Source organism: Harpegnathos saltator, unplaced genomic scaffold, assembly GCF_003227715.2.
Source record: "Harpegnathos saltator strain DR-91 unplaced genomic scaffold, Hsal_v8.6 scaffold144, whole genome shotgun sequence".
NCBI lineage: Eukaryota > Metazoa > Arthropoda > Insecta > Hymenoptera > Formicidae > Harpegnathos > Harpegnathos saltator.
In genome coordinates, this window is record NW_020229922.1 from 623,340 (window position 1) to 649,336 (window position 25,997).

Here is a 25,997-nt window from a genome sequence, read left to right on the forward strand (position 1 = left end):
AAGGTAAGTTTTATACAACGTTACGGACTCTCTGAGACGCGTCCCGGTGGGACAAGGTCGTGCGACTTTGAAAACAACATGTTCATAAGTACACAATCGCCACGACCGTTTCCATTATTGTTTACGCCGCGGCGGCGGACGGATCGGCGGATCGCCGCGCGTAATAATTTCCGAATTTTCACGCTTGATCACAGTGTACGCGCGCGTGTAACGTGTAATATTCGTGCGTGCGTGCGTGACGATCTGGAGCATCTTGAACAATAAGCAGTGTTTCATGGTCTTTAAAGGTAAACTTTTATTGGTTAACTTGGTTAAGTTGAAGAAGCTAATTTGTAGTTTCAAGTCTTCGTTCAAGTCTTAATGCGGGGCACATTTGTCGCTGTAATACTAATGAGGAAACTCGTTTCTTGTTACAGATCTGCTGGAGTTTGCAGCCACGCGATAGCTTATCGGGACGTAGTTTCGACGGACGCCGATGCCGCATCGGAGGATCCGATTCGGGCCGAGCAGAGTCGGCTTGAAGGTGAGGTTCACCGATCGTTTGTACATTTCTTCTTAATTTATCACGATTGAAAACCGAGCGATTGAAATAAAAACCGTTGAATTACAATGGCAAAGGGTCAACGTTTGTATCTGCGCGCGCGCTTCCGCGAATTGAACTCAACCTAATCTAACTTTTAACCCAACAGTTTAACTAACGAAACTATACTTTTTGTTACAGATCCGCAGCTGAACGCGGCTGACTCTGTCTGCTGTGTATCGGTGAGTCAGAGAAGAAAAAACATTTTTATGGTGATGGGTGTTTGCAACATCTCAAGAAAATCAATGCGATTTAATTATACTTTTTTCACACGTTGCTCGAAATAATCAGGAGATCGTGTCTTTCAATGACCGTATTACACAACAAAATCTTTAAGATATAATATATATTTCTCTCTTTTATATTTACTCTGAATCATTAGAAGATACAGATGTAAATAGTTTGCTTTAATTTGTTATTATATTGAAATCAAGATATGGAAAATTATTTGCTGCGATTCAATCAATATAACTCCTGCTTCGAGTAGTGTGTAATGTAAAGGCTCGTCTACAATAGCTGTCAGAGTAAGGCTGTAAGGCCCCTTGCACAATGCCAGGCAACAAGCAATAAGAATAAAAAGACCAATCACAATCAACTATTTCAAGAATAATCTATTGTGATTGGCCTATTTTTATTCTTATTGCCTGTTACCTGGCATTGTGCAAGGGGCTTAAGGCTGTAACGTAAGCTGTCAGCGAATGAAAATATTTCATTTCGTGTCTTGCAACATTACAGCCTTACTCCAAAGGCTCGTCTACATTAGCTGTAAGAGTAAGGCTGTAAGGTTGCAAGACACGAAATGAAATATTTTCATTCGCTGACAGCTTACGTTACAGCCTTACAGTCTTACTCTTACAGCTATTGTAGACGAGCCTTTAAAATTTGATCAGAATTGCGCCATTGCACGTGAAATTCATCATTATTTATCTTATTTGGCTTGATAAATTTTGTCTGTCGAGTTGATCAATTTTCTATATTTTTTACGCGTGTCAGAAGCGATAATATTTTATTTGAAATTACCGATGAGTTCTTTCGAATTACCATTCGCGAAACAAAACATTTTCGTTTTTTCTCTCTTGTCCAAACGCGAATTTTCATTCGCGATTGATTCTACGCGAATCGCATCTCACGTATACATTCTCGGAACGTTGCAATTTATCGTGTTTACTTCTTTTTGGGATACAAATCTCATCTCTTGAACGCGACTATATACGCGCTTCTTTGTCTCGCCATTTCTTTTCCTTAAATCTCATCGAAATTAATGAAAGAGAAAAGATAAACAAAGAGGAAGAAAAAGCGACAAAATATCGTGAAAAAAGAAACTTGTCTTGAATGCTGAGGAGACTGGACATTGGACGGATGCAGAGTCACAGGAATCAACGATGAGTCGGTGAGTGTGCCGATCAAATGCTCAGAAAGCGTCATGTTTTATGTTGCACGCTCATACATAAATCGCATTGATTTTCGGCCAGAGATAATAAAAAATAGTGCGCGATAATATGCGTTCATATCTAGTTTAATAAAAACATGAATTGCGAGAAGCACTGCTCGCTTCCTCTCTAATCATTGCGGAAATATATATTCTGCGAAAAATTATACGCGAAACCTTGAGACTGATAATCGATAAGATATATATTTGACGAATGAAAAATCATACTGATTGCACTGAAGCTGGCTTTCTTTTGCAACACTTTATACGAATATTAATCTGATACTTTGTGCATAATATTTATGCGCAGTGTCAATTTAAAAAAAATTTAACGAATCACTGCTAAGACAGTCTCTTCCTCGATATACACCGACATATTGTTTCTCATGCTCGTGCTTCGGCTTCGAGCTAGCAAAAATACTAGCGACCGCGTTCCTCGTCCTCGGCGTGACCTCGGCGATGTTTACACCTCGGCAGGCGCGATCCCGTGCTCGTTATTTACGTCCGATAATTTTCAACATGTCCATTTCTTTCCGCGAAGGCGCGTTTGATTAACCGGGCTAGATGGTATCCCAATGATATTTACAGAGGAAGAAAACAAACACACACCGTCAGAGGACATTTCGGAGCGGAAAGCGCGCGTGCGCGCGCGCGCGCGACCGCGCCCGCAATGTTAATCCGCGTTATGAAACAACAGCGCCCATCGCTGACGCGATACACGGATTCGCGGCGGCGATTTGAATTTAAATTGTCCCGGAATCACGAAGATGCAGCCGCGACCCCACGTATCGGACGTCGGACGGGGCGCGCTCGCGTCGATGAATTTTCCAGCGGCTCGGCGCGGCGCGGCGGCGACAGATACGATTCGAGAAATATATAGTGGAAGCATTCGAGCTTGACGCGTCCAAGGGCGGTTGATGCGTAAAATTGATGTTGGAAATTTTAACGCAGACAAACGCGCCCCACTTTCGCCCCAACGGCGGCGCGGCCGTTGCATCGCTTTCGACAGCCATTGTGAGCGGAGCTTACCTCACCGCGATGCTCACGCGAGATCGCACTTCGAACGTGTGCGTTTGACGTCAGCGACGCTGCGCGACCGTCTCAAAAATTCCCAGTCCCGTCTGTCTGCCTGCCTGCCTGCCTGCCTACCTTCGCACGAAATGGTCGCGTGCGCTTTTATTCCATAAGCCCTGGGCATATCGGACATTTAGCGTCAAACGCGCGTAACGTGGCGCGCTCGCAGTTGCGCCGGAACTGCCAGCTCCTCCGGTATCGTGTGTACGGAACGATATTAAAGTTACAATCGCGAGCCTTTTGTCTCGACGTTTCAGGGCTGAACGCGCGAGTTCTCACCGCGGAAGTGCTCCCTCCGTCAAGTGTCCCTCGGCCGCGCGCTCGCGGGAGAGAGAGAGAGAGAGAGAGAGAGAGAGCACGAGACGAGCCGCCGCGCCGCTGTGTTCTCTACGACGTTCAGGAAGAAAGCGAAAGGGCTGGAAAGGTCGCGGCAGGGGCGGAAAAACGAACTCGCGACCCGAGGAAAAGGGCGAAAGACCGACAGAGGGGCACAGAGGGGAGGGAGTCCACGGGTATAATGAGCGCGCGAGGGTAGCCTTTGTGCGAGCGGCAGGCGACACGCTGCGCTACGCTTGTTTGCGCGCTCATAGCCGCGCATGTGAGAAATGTATCCCGGCCGATCGTTGCGAATCCCGGCTTAACGCGCGCGCCAGCCAAACGCTCGTTCTCACGATCCGCGCTGGCCAGCGTATTGCTGCGCACGGCCGCTGGGTGCGAGAGATTGACGGTATCGCGGCCGCGGTATAAACCCGACGCCTCGACCCGGCGCCGTAATGGGGGATTCTCGGCGCGGTCGCGCCGTGATTTCGAATGCGCGTCTAATGTATGCACTTGGATTACGCGCGGACGTTAATTGCGCCGCGATTGGTCGCCGGGCAGGAGGAGCTGGAAAAGATCCTTAGGGAGTTTAGATATCGGCCCGGATCGCTCGCTCGCTCGCTCGCTCGCTCGCTGACGCTGTCGTCGTCGTCGTCGTCGTCGTCGCCATCGATAAACCAGCCTCGCCGCGTTAATACGCGAAAGCGTGTTAATCGCGGCCAGATAATACTCGGTATGAATTTTAATTCGCCGAATTAATGGATGGCCCGGGGACGCCAGGGGTTGCGAGCGGAAGCGTGAGCGTCCGATGATTCATGAATGGTAAATCGGAGGGTAAGGCGTGAATTATATAGACTCGTTCGCTTATCGCACTCGTTTACATATCGTAACCGCGTTACATGAATTATGAACGAACGTTTTCCGATTCTTCGCCTCTCTTTCTCACTCTTTTCCTCTCTCTCTCTCTCTCTCTCTCTCTCTCTCTCTCTCTCTCTCTTCCTCCCTCTCCCTCCCTCTCCCTCTCTCCCTTCTCCCTCGCGGGCGTCCTTGAGGATCGCTTCCAGACGTTGCAAAGTCGATCGATAGACACTGTAGCATTGGCACCTTGAGACCAATGGACGTTACCTCCGTGTGCTCCAAAGTTGGTGGCTTGGACTCCTAACTGAGCGATAACGCTCGCGCGATATCTCAATATCGTCGCCACTGCTACTTTTCCTCCTTCTTTTAATTGAGCCGCTGGCAATTGCGCTCGCTGGCTGGCACTTGTGCCGCAGCTCGACCTGCATAATTTCTCACGTACACTGAAGTCCCGCGACCCGGGGACTTGTCTGCATGACCGAGCCGAGAGTTTTCGTAATCGTTGCTCTTCGGGAATTATTCCGGAGCTCGCGAAAACCTCGTCAGAGATGTCGTCGATGATTGATCGACTCAAAATGCACTTTACAGACGTGGAATCAGAAAAATATTGGAAAGACGGCAAATAATGTTGGATATATATAACGAGACAGCTTTACAAACATTCTTAGGCTGAACATCGTATGCTTCGTTTTGTTTTGTTGTTATCAAATATAACTAAAAATCCGGTCCGATTTGTTCGCAAGCTCCCAACGATTGAACGGAGTTGCGCTTATACCGTACCGGCGAAGTAGATGGTCCTTGAGTCCTCGACAAAGGAGCCGTACCTCCTTGGGGTTATCGAACGACCGACGCTGAACTTCCTTGCGGCCCTTCGACGCATGAGCGTTGCGTCGTCCTCGTCCGTCCTTTTTACACGGGAGAACAAAGGAGCCAGGCCGCGTGTCTTATGGCGAGATTCGATTTCCGCGACACGTCCCGCGAGCAGAATTCTGTCTTGCGGAATCGATCCGTGAGCCTTCCACCGCGGGTAAATCCCGAATAACTCGCCCCTGTTTTCCCTCTCACTCTCTCTCTCTCTCTCTCTCTCTCTCTCTCTCTCTCTCTCTCTCTCTCTCTCTCTCTCTCTCTCTCTCTCTCTCTCTCTCTCTCTCTCTCTGTACGATGCTATATTTTATGTATCTTGAACGCGACGAATCGTCGCGTATCGGTCCCTGACGCGGAATTTACATCGCGCCACGATATATTCTCGTTCGGCAGCTCGCACGAATGAGACTCGCGTCGTTCTCGCGTCAGACGTTACAGCGCGGTGAACGAAGCACACTACACCCTTATAGACCATTGAATCGGTCTGCTAAGTATTCGGACCGGAGTTAATGGAACAGAGGGGTAATAACATCTGTAGGGTCGCGTAACGATCGACACGTCAATCGTCGCCCTATGGATTCGGCGGCAGGCCTGCGTGCTGCTGGTAGATCGGATAAAAGAGAGAGGCGGAAACAATACACAGCCGATAGCTCGACGAGCGCAAGGACGTCGGGGCGAGCCGGTGGGGGAAATCGGGCACCGAGGAGAGAGAGGCTGCAGAGGAAAATGTGAAATTACGAATGAAAACTACGGATTAAATATCCCCCGCCCATGCGGCGCAGGGGAGGAGACGGAAGAGCCGCTGAAAGTCACCCTATTGTGTCGCGGGGAATTTTTCAATCGTCCGCGAGAGCATGTCGCGCTTCTCTCTCTGTCGTCGGAAATACACGTTAGAATAATTCAAGCGTCGGGAACACGGCGTACAGCGCGACGTGAGAAAAGAATTCATTCGCAAAATTGGACCGTGTAATATGCGGACACGAATCCGGATGCTTTTTCCTCTCGTGATTTTTATTTGCGGATAGGACGAGTCCGCTCGCCGATACATTCGGCGGAGACATTCAAACGGCGACTTTACTCTTGACGTCAGCCGACAGAATCGCCCGAGCGCGCGCGCGACCGAATAAATGAAAGCGCGAGGATACATAAGGGATACGGGATAAGAGCGTGCTGCACGGACAAAAGTGGATAAGGAATAAATAAAAATGCGACGAGGGAGAACAAGGAAGAGAGAAAGAACGCGAGAGAGAGAGAGAGAGAGAGTGAAAGAGAGACAGACAGATAGATAGATGGATAGAGAGAAAGAGGAAGAGAAAAGCAGACACAGAGAACGGCGGTGAGGAGTGTGGCGAGAGAAAGAACAACTCGAATCAAGAAACGAAAGGCGAAAGAGCGAGCGAGAGAAAGAAAGAGACCGAACGTCAGAGTAGACCGGCCGGTGGAAGCTGCGCGGGGGAGGCGAGAGAGGGTGCGAGTTTATAGGGACGAAGGGTGGCGAGAGGGGTGCTGCAGACGCGCCACGACAAGGGTAAATGTACGTACGAATGCACCCCGGATTGGCTTCGGGATGGTTTCCATGGAGACCAATTCGCTCGGCCCGGGGAAGTCGTCGCCGTCGCCGCCGCCGCCACCACCGCCGCCGCCGCCGCCGCCGCCGCCGCCGCCGCCACACCGCCGCCGCCGCCGCCGCCACCATCGCCGCCGCCGCCGCCACCGCCGCCGTTACTGCCGCCACTGACGCTTTCCCCGGAAAATTCGTATGGCTTCTCTAAACGCCAAAAAGTTGGAAACGACCGGTCCGCTCATTACCTGCGAGAACACAGACGCGAGATCTCGGCTCGTGCTCTGCCAGCAAAATAAAATCATCACGGCGAAGTCCCCATCGCAGCCTGAAATTACCCGGTTGTGATTAAATTCGAGTTAAGTACTCGCTTCGGCACGGATTAACTTCGGCTGCCGATAGTAAATTCGCGTCGCGTTCCGGCGCGGTGTAACGAGTAAGCGAGACAACTCTGTAAGACTCCGTCCTTCGTTATTTACCCTCATAATGAGAAAGAGGGGGAACATGAAGCGCGTATTCGTGAAAGATGATTACAGAGATATCAAGAGAAAAAGTGAATGAGAAACGAATCGAGCTGTTTTCGCATCCGGCGCATATTTTTGCACTCGACGGTGTTCACGGTGAAATTTACATCAACGCACTCGAGGAGAAAATTTACTTTTCCGCGCAGTCGCTGCGAGTCGAGAATTCGCGTATCGTGTCAACTACGCGTAAAGAGGGCACAATGATAGTGCGAACGGCAGTCTCCTCATCGATTCGTCATCCGCGAGAACATTGCTTTCGGATATTGGCAACTTCTTGCGTATTATTTAATTTCTCACTTGGCGCACCCTGTTAGAGTCACCTGCGTAAGAGTACACCGATAAATTCGCGCGAGAAAGTTGACGCTGACGCGGCTGTAAGTGGGAAAATTGAGTATTCTCGTGGCGCGGCGATAAGAAACTCGAGAAGGAATTTGCGACGCCTACGTCGCGACGCGCCGATAATTTGGCACTTTGGTAAGACGCGGCGACATCGCCGCGCCGAGTCTCGGCGAGTCCGACGCGTAAGCGGAAATTCATGATTTACACATCGCCGGTATAAAATTTTCCAGGATAATCCGCAGAATCGATATTTCCCCCGCAAACGGTCACAAAGCCACGTGGAGCGAAAGCCCTCGCGATCGCAAGATTGTACTATTTACATGAGATTTGACACATTTGCAAGGCAATTTTCTTGAAAAGAAAACAAAAAACCGCTCTATGCGGAACACCAAAGCAGAATATTCATGAATAAATCACTGGATCTTATCGTCCGAATAAAGTAATTTACGTTTCCCTTTGCACGAGCATAGGTGTACGTGCGTGCGTGCGTGCGTGCGTGCGTGCGCGCGAGGTATTTAATATCAGAAACGAAAAATCTCTCGACCCGCGCTGAATCATATTTTCAAGATACATACATAAGGAACGCGAGAATGACTCTCGATTTACTGGCGTGGTAGATCTTAGTAACGAGAATTCACGTCGAACCAGTCCGCTCGAAAGTAAGAACAAATTGCGGACATTTTGTCGGCGCACGCTAGAGTTTTCCAGCGGATCGTCAGCGGGGAAAGAGAGACGCGCTGTTTTCTCACACTGCAACAGCGAAAACCGATTTCAGAGACGAATTTCAGACTCAGGCAAGTCTGGTTGCGCAGGCCGTTGTCGTGTCGAATCGAGTCAGATCATCGCTGCAAAACCGAGTGTGTTATTTTGACACGTATAAGCTGAAGCTTTCTTTCTTGTTGTCTGAAATCACGCATCGCTTGATGCATTTCGATATCACTTGACGCGTTTAAACGCGTTAAACGACGCGTGATTTAAGACGACAAGATACGCGTAAAGGAAGCTTCAGCTTATACGCGTCAAAATAACACACTCGGGTTTCCAATGACGTCCCAACGACTCGGAAAGTGAGGGAATTGGAAGTGAAAAGTCTAGTCGGCGCTTAGAGGTTGATGCGACTCAACCGTAGCTGTAAATACGCGACAGAAATGTTTTTCCCTGCTTCTCTCTCGACCGCCTCATCGAACTGTATTCGCGCGCGTTTCACTCGAACAAGAGTGAGCGTTTCAAAATCCCGCAATTCGAGATTTCAGAGCTCGAGCCTGAATCCATATTCAAAATCCACAGGTCCAAAGTGCAAAATTTGATCGGAAGAATCCGGGGGGGGGGGGGGCGTTTTAATTCGCCGTGTATACATAATCCCGAAATTTCTTTAACTCGAGTTGTTTTGACCTTTTCTTTCTCCTTTCTTTCTCCCTCTCTTTCATGACGCGCGTTACCTTGGCACAGTCCGCACGACGAGATGTGCATTTTTGCGCGAGATGCAAACACCGGACGCAAACTCCTTCCACTCGTACGAATCGTAAGTTTGCAAATTGCGTGCGCGGCTCGCGACGGGTGGGATGGTATTACCGCAGCCACGGACGTCTCTAATAAAACAGTCCCTTCAGGCCAGTTCTCGTTACCGCGTCCTGATTATACGCGTGAAGTAGCGCTAAGTAATCCCGGTTATAATTTCGTTGGCGTTGCGATCCGTTCGTTGGCCATCTGGCGTGATCGCGCGCTCGTGCTCGTATCTCGCCCGACATGACAGGGAAGGAGGGTGAAAGGGGGTGGGAATGGTCCCTCCGGTATAACGAGAGAGAGAGAGAGAGAGAGAGAGAGAGAGAGAGAGAGAGAGAGAGAGAGACAGACAGGGTGAGAGTGGAGGGGGAGGAACAGCCACCCCTCGTCGCCGCGTCGAAGCAACTTCCGCAATTTAACGTGAAACGATGTTCCGAACTTCTTTCGGGGGATGAAAACTCGAGCGCCACGAGCTTCGGCTTTACAAAAAATATTATCCTGCTCGTCGTGGGAGGAGATCCGAGCGACGGCATATTTTCAATGAACTGGCGGCGGTGTGTGCGCGTGCAAACTCACGCTCGTGCACGTTCGGCAACGTTAAAGTACGCCGTCGCCTTAGCTGTATGACGATAATAATAATGACGGTGGTGAACGGGAAACGAACACGCTGTGCTCGCAGTTGATCGCATACTTTTATTGCAAAATAAAGTAACGCTTTGAGAAATTATGCCGAGACTTACGGGACAGCAAACGGTTCGCAAACGGTGGTGGGTTGATGTCGGCGATGGCGGTATCGCCACGCAGGGAAATATCGACCGGCGAGAGAGAGTCGGCGAGTCGGCACCGCCGCTGGTTACAGCGCGTAAAGCACGGAGACGTACGAAGCTGACGATTTAATGATCTGTCGGGAGACACAACGTAACGCTACACCGCGTGAAAAATGAATACTGCCGTAATTGCGCGTTGAGATAATTATAAGATATAATCCAAGTGCTCGGGCGCGCGCGCGCGCGCGCTCGAGTTTAATCGTGACTGTTCGCGAAGTTTAGTGGGCAATCTCGCACAAACTGACGGATAAAGCTTACGTTCGCGAATTGCTGCAGAGAGAGATTCGTGAAGCTGCCGACCGTGATTGTCAATTGCTTCTGTGACCTCATTATCAAGAGCAGCAGGATCCGGGTCTCGCTGGGAGTCAAATCGTACCACAGAGACTCGTACGCCGCGTCGCCGATCATTTTGCTCTGGAAAACAGGCAGAGGCGGCAATTTCCCGACGCGTGAAACCGGACGAAAAATTGGGACTCTCATCCGCACGCCAGTTGAAAAACTCCCACCTCGCGAGTTTCTGCCCACCTTGACGCTTAGGTATTCGCCGGCGAAGCAGAAGATGAACGCCTCCAGATTGATGACGACGTAGAACAATAGAGACCTCACTAGCATAGAGAAGCTCTGATCGTCGTTGATCGACTGCAATATCGAAATTAAATATATTAACGCGCACGCGGTACGTCATTCTCTTTCGTCCTATCTCTTTAATTCTCCTTTCTTCCGCAATGAACGGAAAATGATCAATTTCGCTAAAATAGTCATTTTCGGCATCAACCTTAGTTTTTTCTAATAAAAAAAAGGACATCAGTGTATGTACATATATTATTAGATTATCGCGGTATACAAATGATTTTTCCGACTTGATCTTTGTTGTGAAGAATAATTATATTTATTTCACTATGCAATTATTGTCACCAAACATTTTTCTTCTTATAAGCACCAAACATTTTTCTTCTCGCATACGAACGCACTGAAATCGCTAGTAGAATATAATAAATGTAAAATACGACAAATACAAAATGCGAAATGACAAGGGGGCTTGGGCAACGAGCTCGCGATCGACGAGCACGCATGTATTCGACGTATATAGGTGTCATTAGCCGGAGATCCGATTAGCAATTTGCATCTATTTTGGCAGCAATAATAGTTCGAGAGCAACTTACTTTGACGATGATAAATCCTAAGCAGCAGATAACAAGGGTGTTCGATATGAATTGCGCCAGCGCGATGTGCGAGTACAGGTTCTCGATTTTCCCGGTGAAAACGATGATGCTTTGGTGCTTACGGATCAGCGAGCCCATCGTGATCACGGATACAGTCGGCTTCCTGTCCTTCGGCAGAATTTCTAGCAGTCTCTCACGCAGGATGTCTATCTGACCGCCTACGTGCAGCACCTAGGAATTCGAGCCCCGTTATCCGCTCTCGTGTGTGACAGCTTAAGGGTGAATCGACGGCGCGTGTGAAAACATTGTGAGGCTCTTACTGAAACACGGAGTCTCGTCGATGAGCCTTGAGTAAGTCCAAGATCTCTCGCGGCATACGGGAACAAACAATTTCGACACGACGGTTAGGAGCAACAAGCAGTTTTACGACGAAAAACACAACAATCGGATGTAACACGCATGCTGAGCGAGAAAATAATCATAAATCTCTCAAAAATCATAATGACGATATTCCTTGTTTTTTTCCTTTTCTTTTTTAGCAAGGAAATAATAGCAATGTACACACAAAGTCATCGTTGTTGACACTACTGTAGCACGTACTTTCTACGAAAATGGCAGTCTTGACTATAATTCTTTCACTGTGCGATTATAGTCATAGGTGTGAAATAACTAGAGAGAAATTAAATACTTCGCCGACACTTCGTAATTTCACGACAAAGAACGCAATAACGTAAGGCGCGTATCGCGGTAATATGGAAATACCAGTCGAGCCGGATCAGCCAGACGCGATACGATCGTGCGGAACGACGCGTCGAAATTGTCGATAAATAATCCCGCGGAATCGCCGTCGACTCGGAATCAATCTCCCGGGAATAAATTTTTTTCCCAACCTCTCCCCTCAAATAAGCCGGAACGCGTCATCGACGATCTCGGTGAATCGCAGGAACGCCCGCGGACCTGAGCTGTCTCTCTCCCTCTCTCTCTCCCCTCCCCCTCCCCGTATCCGGGGATCCCGTTCCCGGAGGTAATCTCAGTCAGGGCGCTCGAAATCCCCCGGGGGCGGGCAAGTAGAAGCCCCGAGGTGCCGACTCACCAGCGTAACGAGCAGCGCGCTGAGCACGCCGATCACGGTGGCGGACGTCATCTGATGCAGGAATTGCGTGGTCATTACGAGCTCATAAACCGGCGACGCGTCACTCTCGAAGGGTAGATCCATCTTGAGGAAGAGCTCACGCTCGACGTCGTCCTGACCGGCGCCGCTGGTGCGCAGCGCGACCACCCCGACGCAATAGAACAGCACGGCCATCGAGTGCAGGCCGATGATCAAATTGGAGAAACGATGAGACAGGCTGGCCACGTTGATCATGTTGCACAGGGCGTCGCCAGTCTCTCCGCATTCCTCCCAGTCCGTCGAGATGCTCGCTATCACGTCGTGGAATATTCTAGGGAGAATCGATATCATGCTTGCACTGCGCGAAGGGCGAGGACTTTCCCCCTCGAAGACTATGATTGGGGAATTACTTGTCCGTACGTGACGACGGACGAATGACGGAGAGCGTGAGTCAGAAAAATGCGAGTAGAGATATCGGTATCGTCCGTGGCGGGAGGAGGGAGGAGGCGGTTTGGTGCATTTCTTGGCGATCGTGATAAGGAAGACTGGCGAGACAGTGTTGAAACTTTATATCTGTAGTGACTCTTGCGTGCAGTAAAAGAAAGGCAAACATTTCACGAAAGATCTACAAATTTTACGAAATTCCGACAAGCGTTATTTTCTTAGTAAAATAAAACTTATTAAAATAATTTTCTTATTAAATTAAAAATTAAACATTTGATATTCTTTTCTTGGCAAAATTGTTGAAGCATCGGTAATCTCCAAGATAGAAGCGATCGGAAAAGTACGGAATCTTGAGCTGAGTCTTAATTTCAAAGATTTGTTGTATCGAAAGTCGCTGTATGTAATGATTTCGCTGATTTTCGCTAAAGAGAAATTGTCCAAAATCTTCATGAGAAATTGTATAAGTAACGATGAGTACGAATCACCGGACACTCTGTATAATGATAAATACGAACGAATGTACGAGTTGCTTCGTGCGCTTCACCAAACGCTAAATCGACTCGCATGACCGGTCAGAAAGCCGGAGAGAGCAAGCTTGCGAGTGGTAACGACGTACCGTTGTTTCGTCCAGAAAACAATCAACTTGACACACAGCAAACTGTACGACAGCGTCGCGCTCAGGCCATCCATTAGCAGTGACAAATCTTCCGAACGTAAATGCGACAACATATGTCGGTATTGGAAGGTCTGCGCGGCCAGCATCGACGTGGTCCACAAGATTCGACTGATGATCGCGCAAGGCGCGCCTGGCCAGATACCGATCACCTGAAGCCCGACCTCGATCGCGCGGGTGAACGTGCCCGCGAACATTGTCGGCGAACGACTCGACCTCCGAATGACCATGCGAACTCTTCGCGTCCTGACTAACGCGGACGTGGAACCGAGACGCGGATAAGCAGCGTATGAAGAGTCGGAGAATGATCAGGCACTTTGAGAGATAGCACTGAAAGAACGTCCAGCGCGGAGAAAAGTGGACACGCGTTCTCCCGCAAAATCGAACTCTCGAAAAACTGGACAATTTCCTGGGCGGCCACGAGCCCGAAATCCGAATACCAAGACATTCTCCTGACGAGCAGCTTGCTTGAAGTAACAATTATCCTCTTGCATTTCGTCCGTAGCAGCAATTTTTCAGCCACCGCCTCGTCGCGCCGATATCAGTATTGTAATTTCGCACAATTGTATGCCGGAGAACTTCGGTACAATCTCATGTTTCCAATATTTCGGGGAATTCGGGAAATTCCAATGTTCGGGAGATTGCCTTGGTATTCGTATTTCGGGATTATGACTCTCCAGAAAATCGTTCCACTTTTCGGTTTTCGGTGTATTTTTTTTTTCTTGTTTTGTTTTTCGCGACGATATGTATCCACCGGCGGAAACACTCGACCGCCGGCGAACACGCGGAACACTCCGAGCGACTCGAAATCACCGAGGCACCGCGGTTTACCGTAAAATCCAACGATCCGCCGAAATAACGGGAACGGGGGCGCAGAGCTCGGTACCGGCGTCGTCAGCGGTCGATAGGTCAATTGACACGTTGATAAGACGCACCGCGCTGCTACGCGATCAAGGCTGGACGCGCAATCACCGGCAGCCCGGGACAAGTCGGGGCAGTCGGTTCCGCGTGCGAGCGTCGGTCAGATCCGAGGACGAGGACGCGCACCTGTAGACTGTCCGCGGACAGACTGAAGGATGCCGGGAAGTCACTCGCCGAGAGTCGCGAGCTTTACCTTCGGCCAGCGTCGAGCGGGCAGGGAGCAGTTCATTAAATATTTTCATCGTCCCACGTAGGCTCCAAGTTGCATCGCGTAGAATCCGCGGACGGAAGGGAGACCGAGGGGGAGAATGTCCTTCCGTTCGGCCGCGCCGCTGGCCGAGAGTGCGGCGTGTGCAATTTCACGTTAAAAATGTACGATCCCGCGGGAAGAGACGCGAAGGTCGCGGCACAGCCGGGCTTTTCTTTCTTTCTTTCTTTCTTTCTTTCCTCTCGTCGAAGTCCGTCGAAAGTCATGCGCAACGATCTCAAGAAAACGAACAGGAGTTTCGAAGGGTCGCGCTCGAGGTGGTAGGGAAAGTCGCTCGAGGATTCATGGAAATCACGGGGTATATTATGGTACATTTTTAGCCCACAGGTCGGGATCGTGGAAATTGCTCGCTTCGTGACATCGATGTTATCCCTGGAAATTACTTCACGACTTTAGCGAGATTCGTCTCGGGATCGCTGGTCGCGCGGAGAAAGATTAATATTCATAGGCTCGACACTTTCAACGACGCCGTGGAGCCCGTGGGAGCCGGGAAAAAAGTTTTCATTCCCGATTCGCGTGTAAACAACGAGAACTATATATATATATTATGCGTTATAATTGAAAAATACAAATAAGACTATGGATTATACGCCTATTTATTACGGTGACTCAAGCCAGCGCATCCCTTCTCTAGTGGAGCTTCTGCGCGCCTGCAGTTTCGTTCGCTGTGGCCTTCGAACGAAGTATAAGGTCCTTTGCGCTGTAGACCCCTTTGAGGTTCTGTTCCCGTCGAAACGAGACGTACGTCGCGAAGGTTTCCCCGCGGATGCGCCATGCTTGCCGCGCGGACGTCTGCAGCAGATGTCTGCGTCTGTTGTAAGAGTAACGGCAAACTGTTCGTTCGTTAACGTAATCGCGTTACTTGCGTTACGCTGCCTGCCTTCGGCTATCTTGGCACTTTTGCTTATCTTTCTTTTATGTAAGTAAACGTAGTAGACTCTTAGCCAGCGCCGCGACAGAACGGAAGGATATTTTCCCCCTCGGTTTCTCCTCCGTCCGCGAAATCGTCTGCGTGCGATCTACATGGTGTAACGTGGAGCGAACATTGAACGATGAAAATATTTAATGAACTGTTCCCTGCCCGACTCGACGCTGGCTCGACGAAGGTAAGGCTCGCGATTCTCGGCGAGTGACCCTCCCGGCATCCTTCAGTCTGTCCGCGGAGTCTACAGGTGCGCGTCCTCGGATCTGACCGACTCCTTTCTCTTTCCTTCTAACGTAATATCGTCAATTTGCGACCGTGACAGCCCGATGACTTCGTTTTGACACGTAAGTTTGAGCGAACTTTGTATTTGTAAAATTAGCCTTTTGCGGCACTTGAGCGTTGATTATCCCGAGATCTCGTCGCGCGAAAATACTATTAGTAGTTGCAAGTTCGGCAGTTTAAACGACATCCGTGAGAGGGGGAGAGGGCAGAGAGCTGGGGAAAGTCGTTCGAATTACGTATAAACAACGAGAACTGTATTGTGCGTTACCAAGAAATACATAAGAATATAGATTATGCACTCATTCACTACGATGGCTCAGGTCAGACTCCCTTCTCTTCTCTTCTGGCGGAGCCTGCAGTGCCATCCTAACGCTGTGGCCCTTAAACTAGCTACAGAGCTCTTCGCGTTACACGACTAATTAAATTTCTTTGCACTACCATGGAGAAGACTCCACGCGCAAGTTACGTTACATAATTGCGAATCATGTACTAACTAGTGATTTGCATATTTATTTCGTTCGTAATCCACGATTATCGATGGAAAGACGATGAGACGAATATCCTCGTAGCGTTGCTCCTCATTGCATCGCTAATAACACCGACATATATGAGCCCGCGGAATTCATAATCTGTAACGAACGTGAATAGAATACGATTACGATTATAATTACAGTCATAAATACAGTCAAAATCATAATTACAACATCAATATAGTTACATCAGGTTATAATTACTTATACATATATAAACACGCACACATATACACACACACGGTACAATTAGCACATATTAAAGTTTCACAGATTTATATTATAACTTTAACATTATATATACATATATTAAGGTAAAACAAACGTTTTTGAAGATATTATTGCGAGAATACAGTATGCATAATCAATCCATGTAACGGGAAGGGAGAGTTGTGTAAATGCTCAAATATAAACGCGTGATAAATATATTTATTTATCAAAACGAATACGCAAACGGAAGGGTTGTTTCACATGTCATGCGCGAGTCGCCCTTACACTTGCGAAGCGCGGCAATGAAAGGTCCATCAACTTCCCAATCGTCAGTGTTAATTGCTTCTGCGATCTTGAAATGATAAGCAACAGAATACGACTGTATTTAGGTTCCATATCGTACCAAGCGGATTCGTACGCAGCGTATCCGATTGCCCTGCTCTGTGAGAGAAAAATAACACGGAGAGAGAGAGAGAGAGAGAGAGAGAGAGAGAGAGAGAGAGAGAGAGAGAGAGAGAGAGAGAGAGAGAGAGAGAGAAACGATTATAGAAATCTTTAATAACGGTTGCTAACCGCACAGGAATAGTCGCTAACCTTGTTGATCAAATATTCCCCAGCATAGCAGAAAATAAACGCTTCTAGATTTGTCACACTGTAATATGCAAGTGGTCTCATTATCTTCTCCGTCGCATTGGGATTATCGAGCGCCTGCGATAGCGAAACTTACATGAATGGTCAGAATTTTTATTGATCGTCGTATGTCTTTATTTATGTGTTTGATACGTAATAAAGCAAAAACGATAAACAATATGCGACGTGAACGTAATTAGCAAATGTATACGAGAAGTAAACACGCGATATTAAGCGTATAGCAATTAAAATTTGCAGATCAAATATCTGTATTATTTCGCTTAAACACGCACACGTACATATATTGTACGTACATATTTGTTTTACTCGCTGCTGTAATTAACAGTTTTACTCACTATTATAATTAAAAATCCTAATATGCAAATCATCACCACGTTTGACACAAACTGCATCAATGCGATGATTGTATACAGTTTCTCGATATTCTCCGCAAAGTGGATGATTTTCTGATGTTTCTGGATAATCTTTCTCATCATGCGGAATCTATGTTTGTTTTCTACGAACGTTAGTTCCGTCAACCAAAAAATTAATATATCTATCTGATCACCTACGTGTAGGGTCTAGAAAGAAAGAATATATTGCCTATAAATATGAAGACACATATACAAGAAGTTGACTGAGAAATACTTTTGTACAGAAATGACAAATTATAAGAAATATAGAGGGGGGGGGGGGGATTTGATTTAACTGATGTATCAATTAAATGTACGTGTCGTCCCCAGATTCCGAGAGTTTCGCGAGCAACGGTATTACAATGCAATTATAAGTCGTATGTTTTGTTCTCTTTCTTATTTTTTTTGTTACTTGCACACGCAACTTACCAATATCAAAATCAAAACGTTTAAAATGGCCAAGCACAGGCTACACAATAGAAGATGTATCAGTTCCATAATTAACGTGAATCTGTATGTGCTCTGCGTATTTATTTCAAACAGAACTTCCATTTTGTATATGTGGGGTATTTCGATCGTATGATCAGTAATGTCGACATCGGTTAAAACGACACCAATGCCGTAAAAGCATATAGCGATTGTGTGCGTAGTGACAACCGCATTGCTAATGTAATGCGATATTCTTGCTTTGCTGGTTACTTTGCGTATTTTGATATCATTATCAGCGCAGTCCTTCCAATCTTCTGCCATCATTTGCAAAATTTGATTGAATATTCTATAGATAATTGTTTATGTAAATCACACCACGGGGTGAATTTATCCAATCACACATCCAATTGCATTCTGAGATAGTTTTCTGTTTTCAAAGTCGCTCCCGATTTGCAAAGTTCGATAACTACGCTAAGCAGAAGCAGCGTATGGAAAATATCGCAATAATAAATGAGAAACACGTAATTTCATTATTCCGCAGATATTGAGCATTTTCAGGTTGATTCGAAAATCTTCTGCCGCCAACAATGAACTACTAGTGTTAATAGGAACAAAGCTGTTCTCCAGCAAAGATATACATATAATATGTTTATCTGTCATTGGGGAAGACATCTAAATCAACCTAATATCTCCAAGTTGACGATTCATGCTTTGGTATAATAAAACAAGAAGTCATTACTTGAATATGTTGCTTTTATCAGAGGCAACAGTTACTCACCGCTGATTCCACCAAAAGACAAGGATCTTGAGGGAAAACTTTACGAATCCTATGATGACACTAAAACAATCCATCAAGTCGAACATGTCACTGGTATAAAAATGTGTAAGGAGGTATCGACATTGACAAACTTGGATAATTCCTAAGGAGACGCCCCAGAACACTCTGAAGAACATGACGGACGATATATCTGGCCACATACCGAATAAAATGAGCAAGATTTTAACCGTACGATTGATCGTGCTTTTATAAGCCATAGCTTTGCAGTTTCCCATTAGAACTCGTGCTCGCTAGTATGCGTACAGCGAATGCATCGTATATTGTAGAACAGATGTTCTACAATAAATAAGAACAAAATCGTATTCTCGCAAAGTATAACTGATTAGAAAGTATAACTGATCAGAGCCAGATGTGTGTCATCGAATAGCCGTCCGAAGACTGAGTGGTCACGAGAGTGGTCATCGAACAGTGGCATCTCCGGACGCACGACTAATAGGAGCTGGTCATTAAATATCTTTTACTGTTCCGTGTACAACGTAGGCGCAGTATGCGTGATCGATGATCCTTGATTTTGCAGAGGGAAGGGAAAACCAAGGGAGACGTGTCTCTCCGTCCAAAGAACTTAGGGAACGACGAGTACAATTTCCATTAAAAATGCACGATACTGCGGGAGACAGATGCGCACAAACCACATCGGTCTATAGCTCGTCAAAAATCATGCGCGATGTTCTTGAGGGAACGAAGAGGAGCTTCGAAAGGTCGTGCTTAAGATGATGGCGACAGTCCAGGAGGAGGATTCGTGAAGATTAGAGGATTTATTATGAGACAGTTTTATCTTATAGTCGCGCAGGATCGCGTGGAAATTGCTTACTTCGTAGTTCCGATATTACCTCTGGAAATTATTTTACGACTAATTTAATTTCTTTATACTATTTTGGAGGAGATGTTACATTATACGTGTCGTTTACAAATTAGTGTTTTTTACACATTATGACGTGTTTATTCCGGATACGTACTTCCAGACTATTGATAGGAAAACGATGGGAGAAATACTTTCGTTGCGTTGCTTTTTATTGCATCGCCATTAATACTGAGATGTACGAACCCGCGGAATTCATAATCTGTAATAATCACAGTACGGTTACAATTACAGCTATAATTATAATTACAACACGATGTATTTATAATACAATTTCTACAACATACTAGCATTCCACATATTTATATAATTGTAATATTATATTTATTAAAGTGAGATATATAAAATGCTTTTGGAGATACTGTTGGTAGAATGCAACATGCATAAATCCATTTAACAAATTGAAAATTTTATATAAATATTTAAATATAAACATAAAAAAGGTATATCCCGACAAATGTATTGTGCGCAAATAAAAGGATGAATTCATACGCTGCGCACGAGTCATGCTTACACTTGTGAAGCGCTGCAACGAGAGATCCATCAGCTTTCCAATCGTCAGTGTTAATTGCTTCTGCGATCTCAAAATAATAAGCAACAGAATACGTCTGTGCTTTGGCTCCATGTCATACCAGGCGGAATCGTACGCTGCGTATCCGATCGCTTTGCTCTGCGAGGATAAGAACAACAAGGAGAAAATTATAGAATCTTCTAATAACGATTACTAACCATTCTCAGCGATTATTACTAACCTTGTTGATCAAATACTCTCCAGCGTAGCAGAATATAAACGCTTCTAGATTTGTCACGCTGTAATACGAAAGTGATCTCATTATCTTTTCCGTTGCATTGGGATTATCGAGCGCCTGCAATACGATTCGAAACGTACATGAATGGTTGGAATCTTTATTGATCGTCGTAAACATATATCTTTATTTATGTGTTTGATATAACAATTAACTTTTACATATTATATACGTGTTGCTATTTGTGTTATTTCACTTGTCACGTGTATTTTCACTGTCATAAATGTGCACTTATTTATTTTATTAGCTGTTTAATTCACAAAATTACTAACTGTTATAATTAAAAATCCTAATATGCAAATCATCATCACGTTTGACACGAACTGCAGCAATGCGATAAATGTGTAAAGAGTCTCTATATTTTCTGTGAAATAGATAATTTTCTGATGTTTCTGAATAATCCTTTTTATCATGTTGCTTCTGCGTTTATCAGCAATCTCAACAAACTCCAGTTCCGTCAACCAGCAACGTAATATATCTATTTGACCGCCTATGTGTAGGGTCTAAAAAGAAAGCGCCCGTCGCCTATGAAAATGAAGATTTAGAAAATGAAGTTCGAGTTATTGTCTCAAAAATAATTTTGCGCACGTAACGAATTGGGGAAAGATCTCTTCGCAATCGAGGTGTCTCATTAAACAAATGTGGCAGTTAAATGTTCGCTCGTGTCATGCCTAGATTCTCAAAGTTTCACGCATAACGATGTTTCCAGTTACTTTCGATGAAATCGACAGTTATATATTTTTATCAATTGCACAAGCAACTTACCAATGTTATAAGCAAAGCATTTATCATTCCCATTCCCCAGCTACTCATAATAAGCTGTATCAGTTCCATTATTAATACGAATTTGTACGTACTCTGTGTCTTTATATTAAATGGAAATTCCATTCGCATTATGTGCGGTATCTCGATCGTGCGATCAGTAATGTCGACATTAGTTAAGATGATACTAATGCCGTAAAAGAGCACTGCTACTGTATGCAGAGTGATGATCGCGTTGCTAACGTAACGCGATATCTTTGCTTTGCTGATTACTTTGCGCATTTCGATATCATTGTTCGCACAATCCTTCCAGTCTTCCTCCATTGTTCTTAAAATTTGATTGAATATCCTACACGGTAATCGTTTATGTATATCACCACGTGAATTTAGTGTGTCGCTTCTTTTTTCGTAAAGACTGTGTTATAGCTTTATTAACGCGAGATTCTCCCATCCCTTCACATTTCTAGCAACGAAGCAAAAAACCGAAACCGCGTAGAAAATATTGCGATAGTAAATAGAAAATAGAAAATACGCTTGTTGTTCGCTTGATGAATATTGAGTATTTTATATATTTTTAGGAATATATTAAGTTAACTCAAAAGTCTTCTTCTACAAATGCCGGACAAATGTTGATTTGAATGACGCATTTTTCAGGTGGAAATAAAAATTCATTTCATGGAAAAAGATCACAGAACCTACTTCATATGTTCCGGCCGAACAACAATAAGCTCTTCATAAAAATATCTCTAATAACATACGATCACGAAGAAATCAGCGGTTTGGAAAAACCGCTTCTCTATTCTATCAAAGAAAATCGTTACTTACTGTTGATTCCACCAGAAGATAACGACCTTGATAAACAATTTTAAATATCCTACAAAGGTGCTAAGGCAGTCCATCAAGTCGAATATATCACTGGAATAAAAATGTGCACATAAATATCGGTAGAGAGAAATTAGAACAACCGCTAACGAAATGCTCCAGAACACTTTGCAGCATGTGATGCACGATGCGTCCGGCCAAATACCATACAAAACTAGCAAGCATTTCACCATGCGACTGATCGTGCTCTTGCGAGCCATAACTCTGGTGTCCCTCATTAGAACTTGTGCTCGCCGCAGCACAGCGAGATCATACGTATATTGTAGAAAAAGGACACTCCACGAGAAATGTGTTTCCGCAAAGTGTAACCGATGAGAGTTCGATGCGCGTCATCGGATAATCGGCCAAAGACTGGATGGTCGCGAGAGGTCATTAAACGACGGTATCCCATGACGTACGACCAATGGAAGCCAGTCATTAAATATTTTTACCATGCTGCGTATAATCTAGACACAGTTCACCTGGTCGATGGTCGCTGATTTGGCGAACGGAAGAGAAAATTAAGGGGAACGTCTTTCCTTCCAACGTTTCTTTCCTTTCGCCTAAGGTACGCTGCATGCAATTTCCATTAAAAATGCACGATCTTAGGACAGACGCACAAAGAGACAGCCGTCTATAGCTCGTCGAAAGATCGTCATGCACAATGATCTTGAGGGGTCGAAGAGGAACTTCGAAAAATCGCGCTCAAGATGATAAGAAAAGTTGTTCGAGGGTAGGATTCGTGAAGGCTATGGGATTTATTATGATAGACTTTAATATTATAGTCGCGCGAGGTCGTGGAAATTGCTTCGTAGTTCCGATGTTACACCCGGAAAGTATTTTACGGCTAATATAATTTGTTTACAATATTTCGGAGATGTCAAACGTTACATTATACGTTTACTAACTAGTGTTTACAATAATGTGGTTATCTTCGACATGTACTTCCCAACTATCGATAGGAAAACGATGGAAGAAATTTTCATTATGTTCATTGCATTGCTAATAATACCGAGATGAACGAACCCGCGGAATTCATAATCTGTAACAATCAAGCACAGTTACGACTATAGGTGTAATTATAATTATAACACGATATATTTGCAACACAATTACTATAACACTAGAGTTCCATATATTTATATAATTGTAATATTATGTTTATAAAGTAAGATGTATAAAATGCTTTTTAAAGATATTGCGGGAGAATGCAACGTGCATAAATAATCTATTTAACGAAAGGAAAGTGTTATATGAATGATTTAAACATGAAAAATATATCACGACAAATGTGTTGTGTGGACAAAAGGATGCATTCGTACTCTATGCGTGAGTCATACTTACACTTGTGAAGCGCCGCAACGAGAGATCCATCAGCTTTCCAATCGTGAGTGTTAAATACTTCTGCGATCTTAAAATAATAAACAATAGAATATGTCTGTACTTGGGTTCCATGTTGTACCAGGCGGAATCGTACGCAGCGTATCCGATCTCTTTGCTCTACGAGAATAAGAACAACAAAAAGAGAATTACAAAACCTTTAATAACGATTGCTAATCATTCAGCTCAGCAATTGTTGCTAACTTTGTTGATCAAATATTCTCCAGCATAGCAGAATATAAACGCTTCTAGATTTGTCACGCTGTAATACGGAAGTGATCGAATTATCTTCTCCGTCGCATTGGGACTACCAAGTGCCTGCAATAGCGAAACGTACATGAATGATTGGAAACTTTATTGATAGTCGTAAATATATATCTTTATTCATGTATTTGATCTAGTAATTTTTACATATTATATACGTGTTTGTATCTGTGTTATTTTACACAAACATGCAGACGCACTTATTTGTTTTCCTAATTGTTTCAAGTCCCAAGTTTACTTACTGTTATAATTAAGAACCCTAATACGCAAATCATCATCACGTTTGACACGAACTGCAGTAAGGCGATGAATGTGTAGAGAGTCTCTATATTTTCTGTGAAATAGATAATTTTCTGATGTTTCCGAATAATCTTTTTTATCATTTTGTTTCTGTGTTTATCAGCGCTCTCTGCGGACTGCAGTTCCGTCAACCAGGAACGTAGTATATCTATTTGACCGCCTATGTGTAGGGTCTAAAAAGAAAGCGCCCATCGCCTATGAAAATGAAGGTTCATGTTCAAGTAAATTGACTCAAAAATAGCTTTGTGCATGTGACGAAATGGGGGAAGCTCCCTTCACATGTTAAGACGTCTTATTAAATAGATGTATTGATTAAGTGTTCGCACGTATCATTCCCCCCCGATTCTCGAAATTTTATGCACAATAATATTTCCATTAATTTTCGAATTGAAAGTTATATATTTTTATCAATCACATAATTAACTTACCAATGCTATAAGCAAAGCATTTATTACTCCCATTCCCCAGCTGCTCATAAGAAGCTGTATCAGTTCTATTATTAATACGAATTTGTACATACTCTGTGACTTTATGTCAAACGGAAATTCTATTCGGAATATATGCGGTATCTCGATCGAGCGATCAGTAATATCGACGTCAGTTAAGATGATATTAACGCCGAAAGAGAGCACTGCTACTGTATGCAGGGTGATAATCGCGCTGCTAACATAATGCGATATCTTTGCTTTGCTGATTACTTTGCGCATTTCGATGTCATTGTTTGCGCAATCCCTCCAATCTTCCGCCATCATTTTCAAAATTTGATTGAATATCCTACAGGGTGATATGGTTTGTGTACATCACCACGCGAATTTAGTGTCACACTTTTATTTTCGTTATACCATGTTACAGTTTTATTAACGAAATTCTCCCATTTTTTCTAATTTTTAGCAACAAAATAAGAAACCGAAGACACGTGGAAAATATTACAATTGTAAATAGAAAATATGCTTCTTGTCCGTTTGATGAATATTGAGTATTTTTCAGAATATATTGGAATGATTCAAAAGTCTTTTCTCACAAACAGCGAATTTATTGATTTGAATTAAACACTTTTCAGGTGGAAATAAAATATCTATTTTCTAGAGAAAGACTTCCGGACCAATCTAATATGTTCCGGCCGAACAACAACTCTCAATAAACTCTTCATAAATATTTCCAATAAGAGACGATAACAAAGAAATCGTTGTTTCGAAAAATCGCTCCTCTCTCTCTCTCTCTCCCTATTCTATCAAAAAAAATCGTTACTCACTGTTGATTCCACCAGAAGACAATGATCTTAATGGACAGCTTAAAGTATCCTATAAAAGTGCCGAGACAGTCCATCAAGTCGAATATATCATTAGAATAGATATGTGCACATAAGTATCGGTAGAGAGAAACTTGAACAACCGCCAACGAAATGCACCAGAACACTTTGCAGATTGTGATGCACGATGTGTCCGGCCAAATACCGTACAAAACGAGCAAGCATTTCACCATGCCACTGATCGTGCTCTTGCGAGCCATAACTCTGGTACCCTTCATTAGAACTTGTGCTCGCTGCAGCATAGCGAGATCATATGTATATTGTAGAAAAAGGACACTCTGCGAGAAACGGCTATAGAAATATATTTCCGCAAAGTGTACCCGATGAGAGTTCGATGCGCGTTGTCGGATAGTCGGCCAAAGACTGGATGATCGCGGGGGGTCATTAAACGACGGTATCCCATGACGTACGACCAATGGAAGCTAGTCATTAAATATTTTTACCATGCTGCGTATAATCTAGACACAGTTCACCTGGCCGATGGTCGCTATTTTGGCGAACGGAAGGGAAAATCAAGAGCGACGTCTTTCTTTCCAAAGCGCCTAAGGTACGCTGCATGCAATTTCCATTAAAAATGCACGATCTTGGGAGAGACGGACGCACAAAGAGATATTCGTCTATAGCTCGTCGAAAGATCGTCATGCGCAATGGGATATTGGGGGAACGAAGAGGAACATCGGAAAATCGCGCTTAAGATGATAGGAAAAGTCGTACGAGGAAGATTTGTGGAAGTTATGGGATA

At 44.8% G+C, this 25,997-nt stretch overlaps 4 protein-coding genes across 4 annotated transcripts; all 4 read right to left on the reverse strand.

Annotated features, from left to right (window-relative positions):
• Positions 1-9,706: 9,706 nt before the first annotated feature.
• LOC105191496 (odorant receptor 67c) lies at positions 9,707-14,091 on the reverse strand. The gene is made up of 6 exons (XM_025308228.1): positions 13,212-14,091; positions 12,134-12,482; positions 11,041-11,271; positions 10,403-10,516; positions 10,136-10,291; positions 9,707-9,951 (listed from the first exon to the last, which is right to left on the reverse strand). Exons 1-6 carry the CDS (start codon positions 13,496-13,498, stop codon positions 9,904-9,906), a joined length of 1,185 nt encoding a protein of 394 aa, XP_025164013.1. The 5' UTR covers positions 13,499-14,091; the 3' UTR covers positions 9,707-9,903.
• A 1,822-nt stretch (positions 14,092-15,913) lies between these two features.
• On the reverse strand, positions 15,914-18,504 carry LOC105191498 (odorant receptor 22c-like). The gene is made up of 5 exons (XM_025308232.1): positions 17,877-18,504; positions 17,391-17,615; positions 16,999-17,112; positions 16,690-16,845; positions 15,914-16,293 (listed from the first exon to the last, which is right to left on the reverse strand). Exons 1-5 carry the CDS (start codon positions 18,198-18,200, stop codon positions 16,243-16,245), a joined length of 870 nt encoding a protein of 289 aa, XP_025164017.1. The 5' UTR covers positions 18,201-18,504; the 3' UTR covers positions 15,914-16,242.
• A 1,046-nt stretch (positions 18,505-19,550) lies between these two features.
• LOC105191499 (odorant receptor 4) lies at positions 19,551-22,395 on the reverse strand. Its single transcript, XM_019845217.2, has 6 exons — positions 21,967-22,395; positions 21,145-21,490; positions 20,652-20,882; positions 20,326-20,439; positions 20,088-20,243; positions 19,551-19,775 (listed from the first exon to the last, which is right to left on the reverse strand). Exons 1-6 carry the CDS (start codon positions 22,239-22,241, stop codon positions 19,725-19,727), a joined length of 1,173 nt encoding a protein of 390 aa, XP_019700776.2. The 5' UTR covers positions 22,242-22,395; the 3' UTR covers positions 19,551-19,724.
• Positions 22,396-22,759: 364 nt separating this feature from the next.
• Positions 22,760-24,156, reverse strand: LOC105191500 (putative odorant receptor 92a). Its single transcript, XM_025308244.1, has 4 exons — positions 23,889-24,156; positions 23,587-23,700; positions 23,347-23,502; positions 22,760-23,044 (listed from the first exon to the last, which is right to left on the reverse strand). The coding sequence occupies exons 1-4, from the start codon at positions 24,027-24,029 to the stop codon at positions 22,994-22,996; spliced, it is 462 nt and encodes a 153-aa protein (XP_025164029.1). The 5' UTR covers positions 24,030-24,156; the 3' UTR covers positions 22,760-22,993.
• Between the last annotated feature and the right edge of the window lie 1,841 nt (positions 24,157-25,997).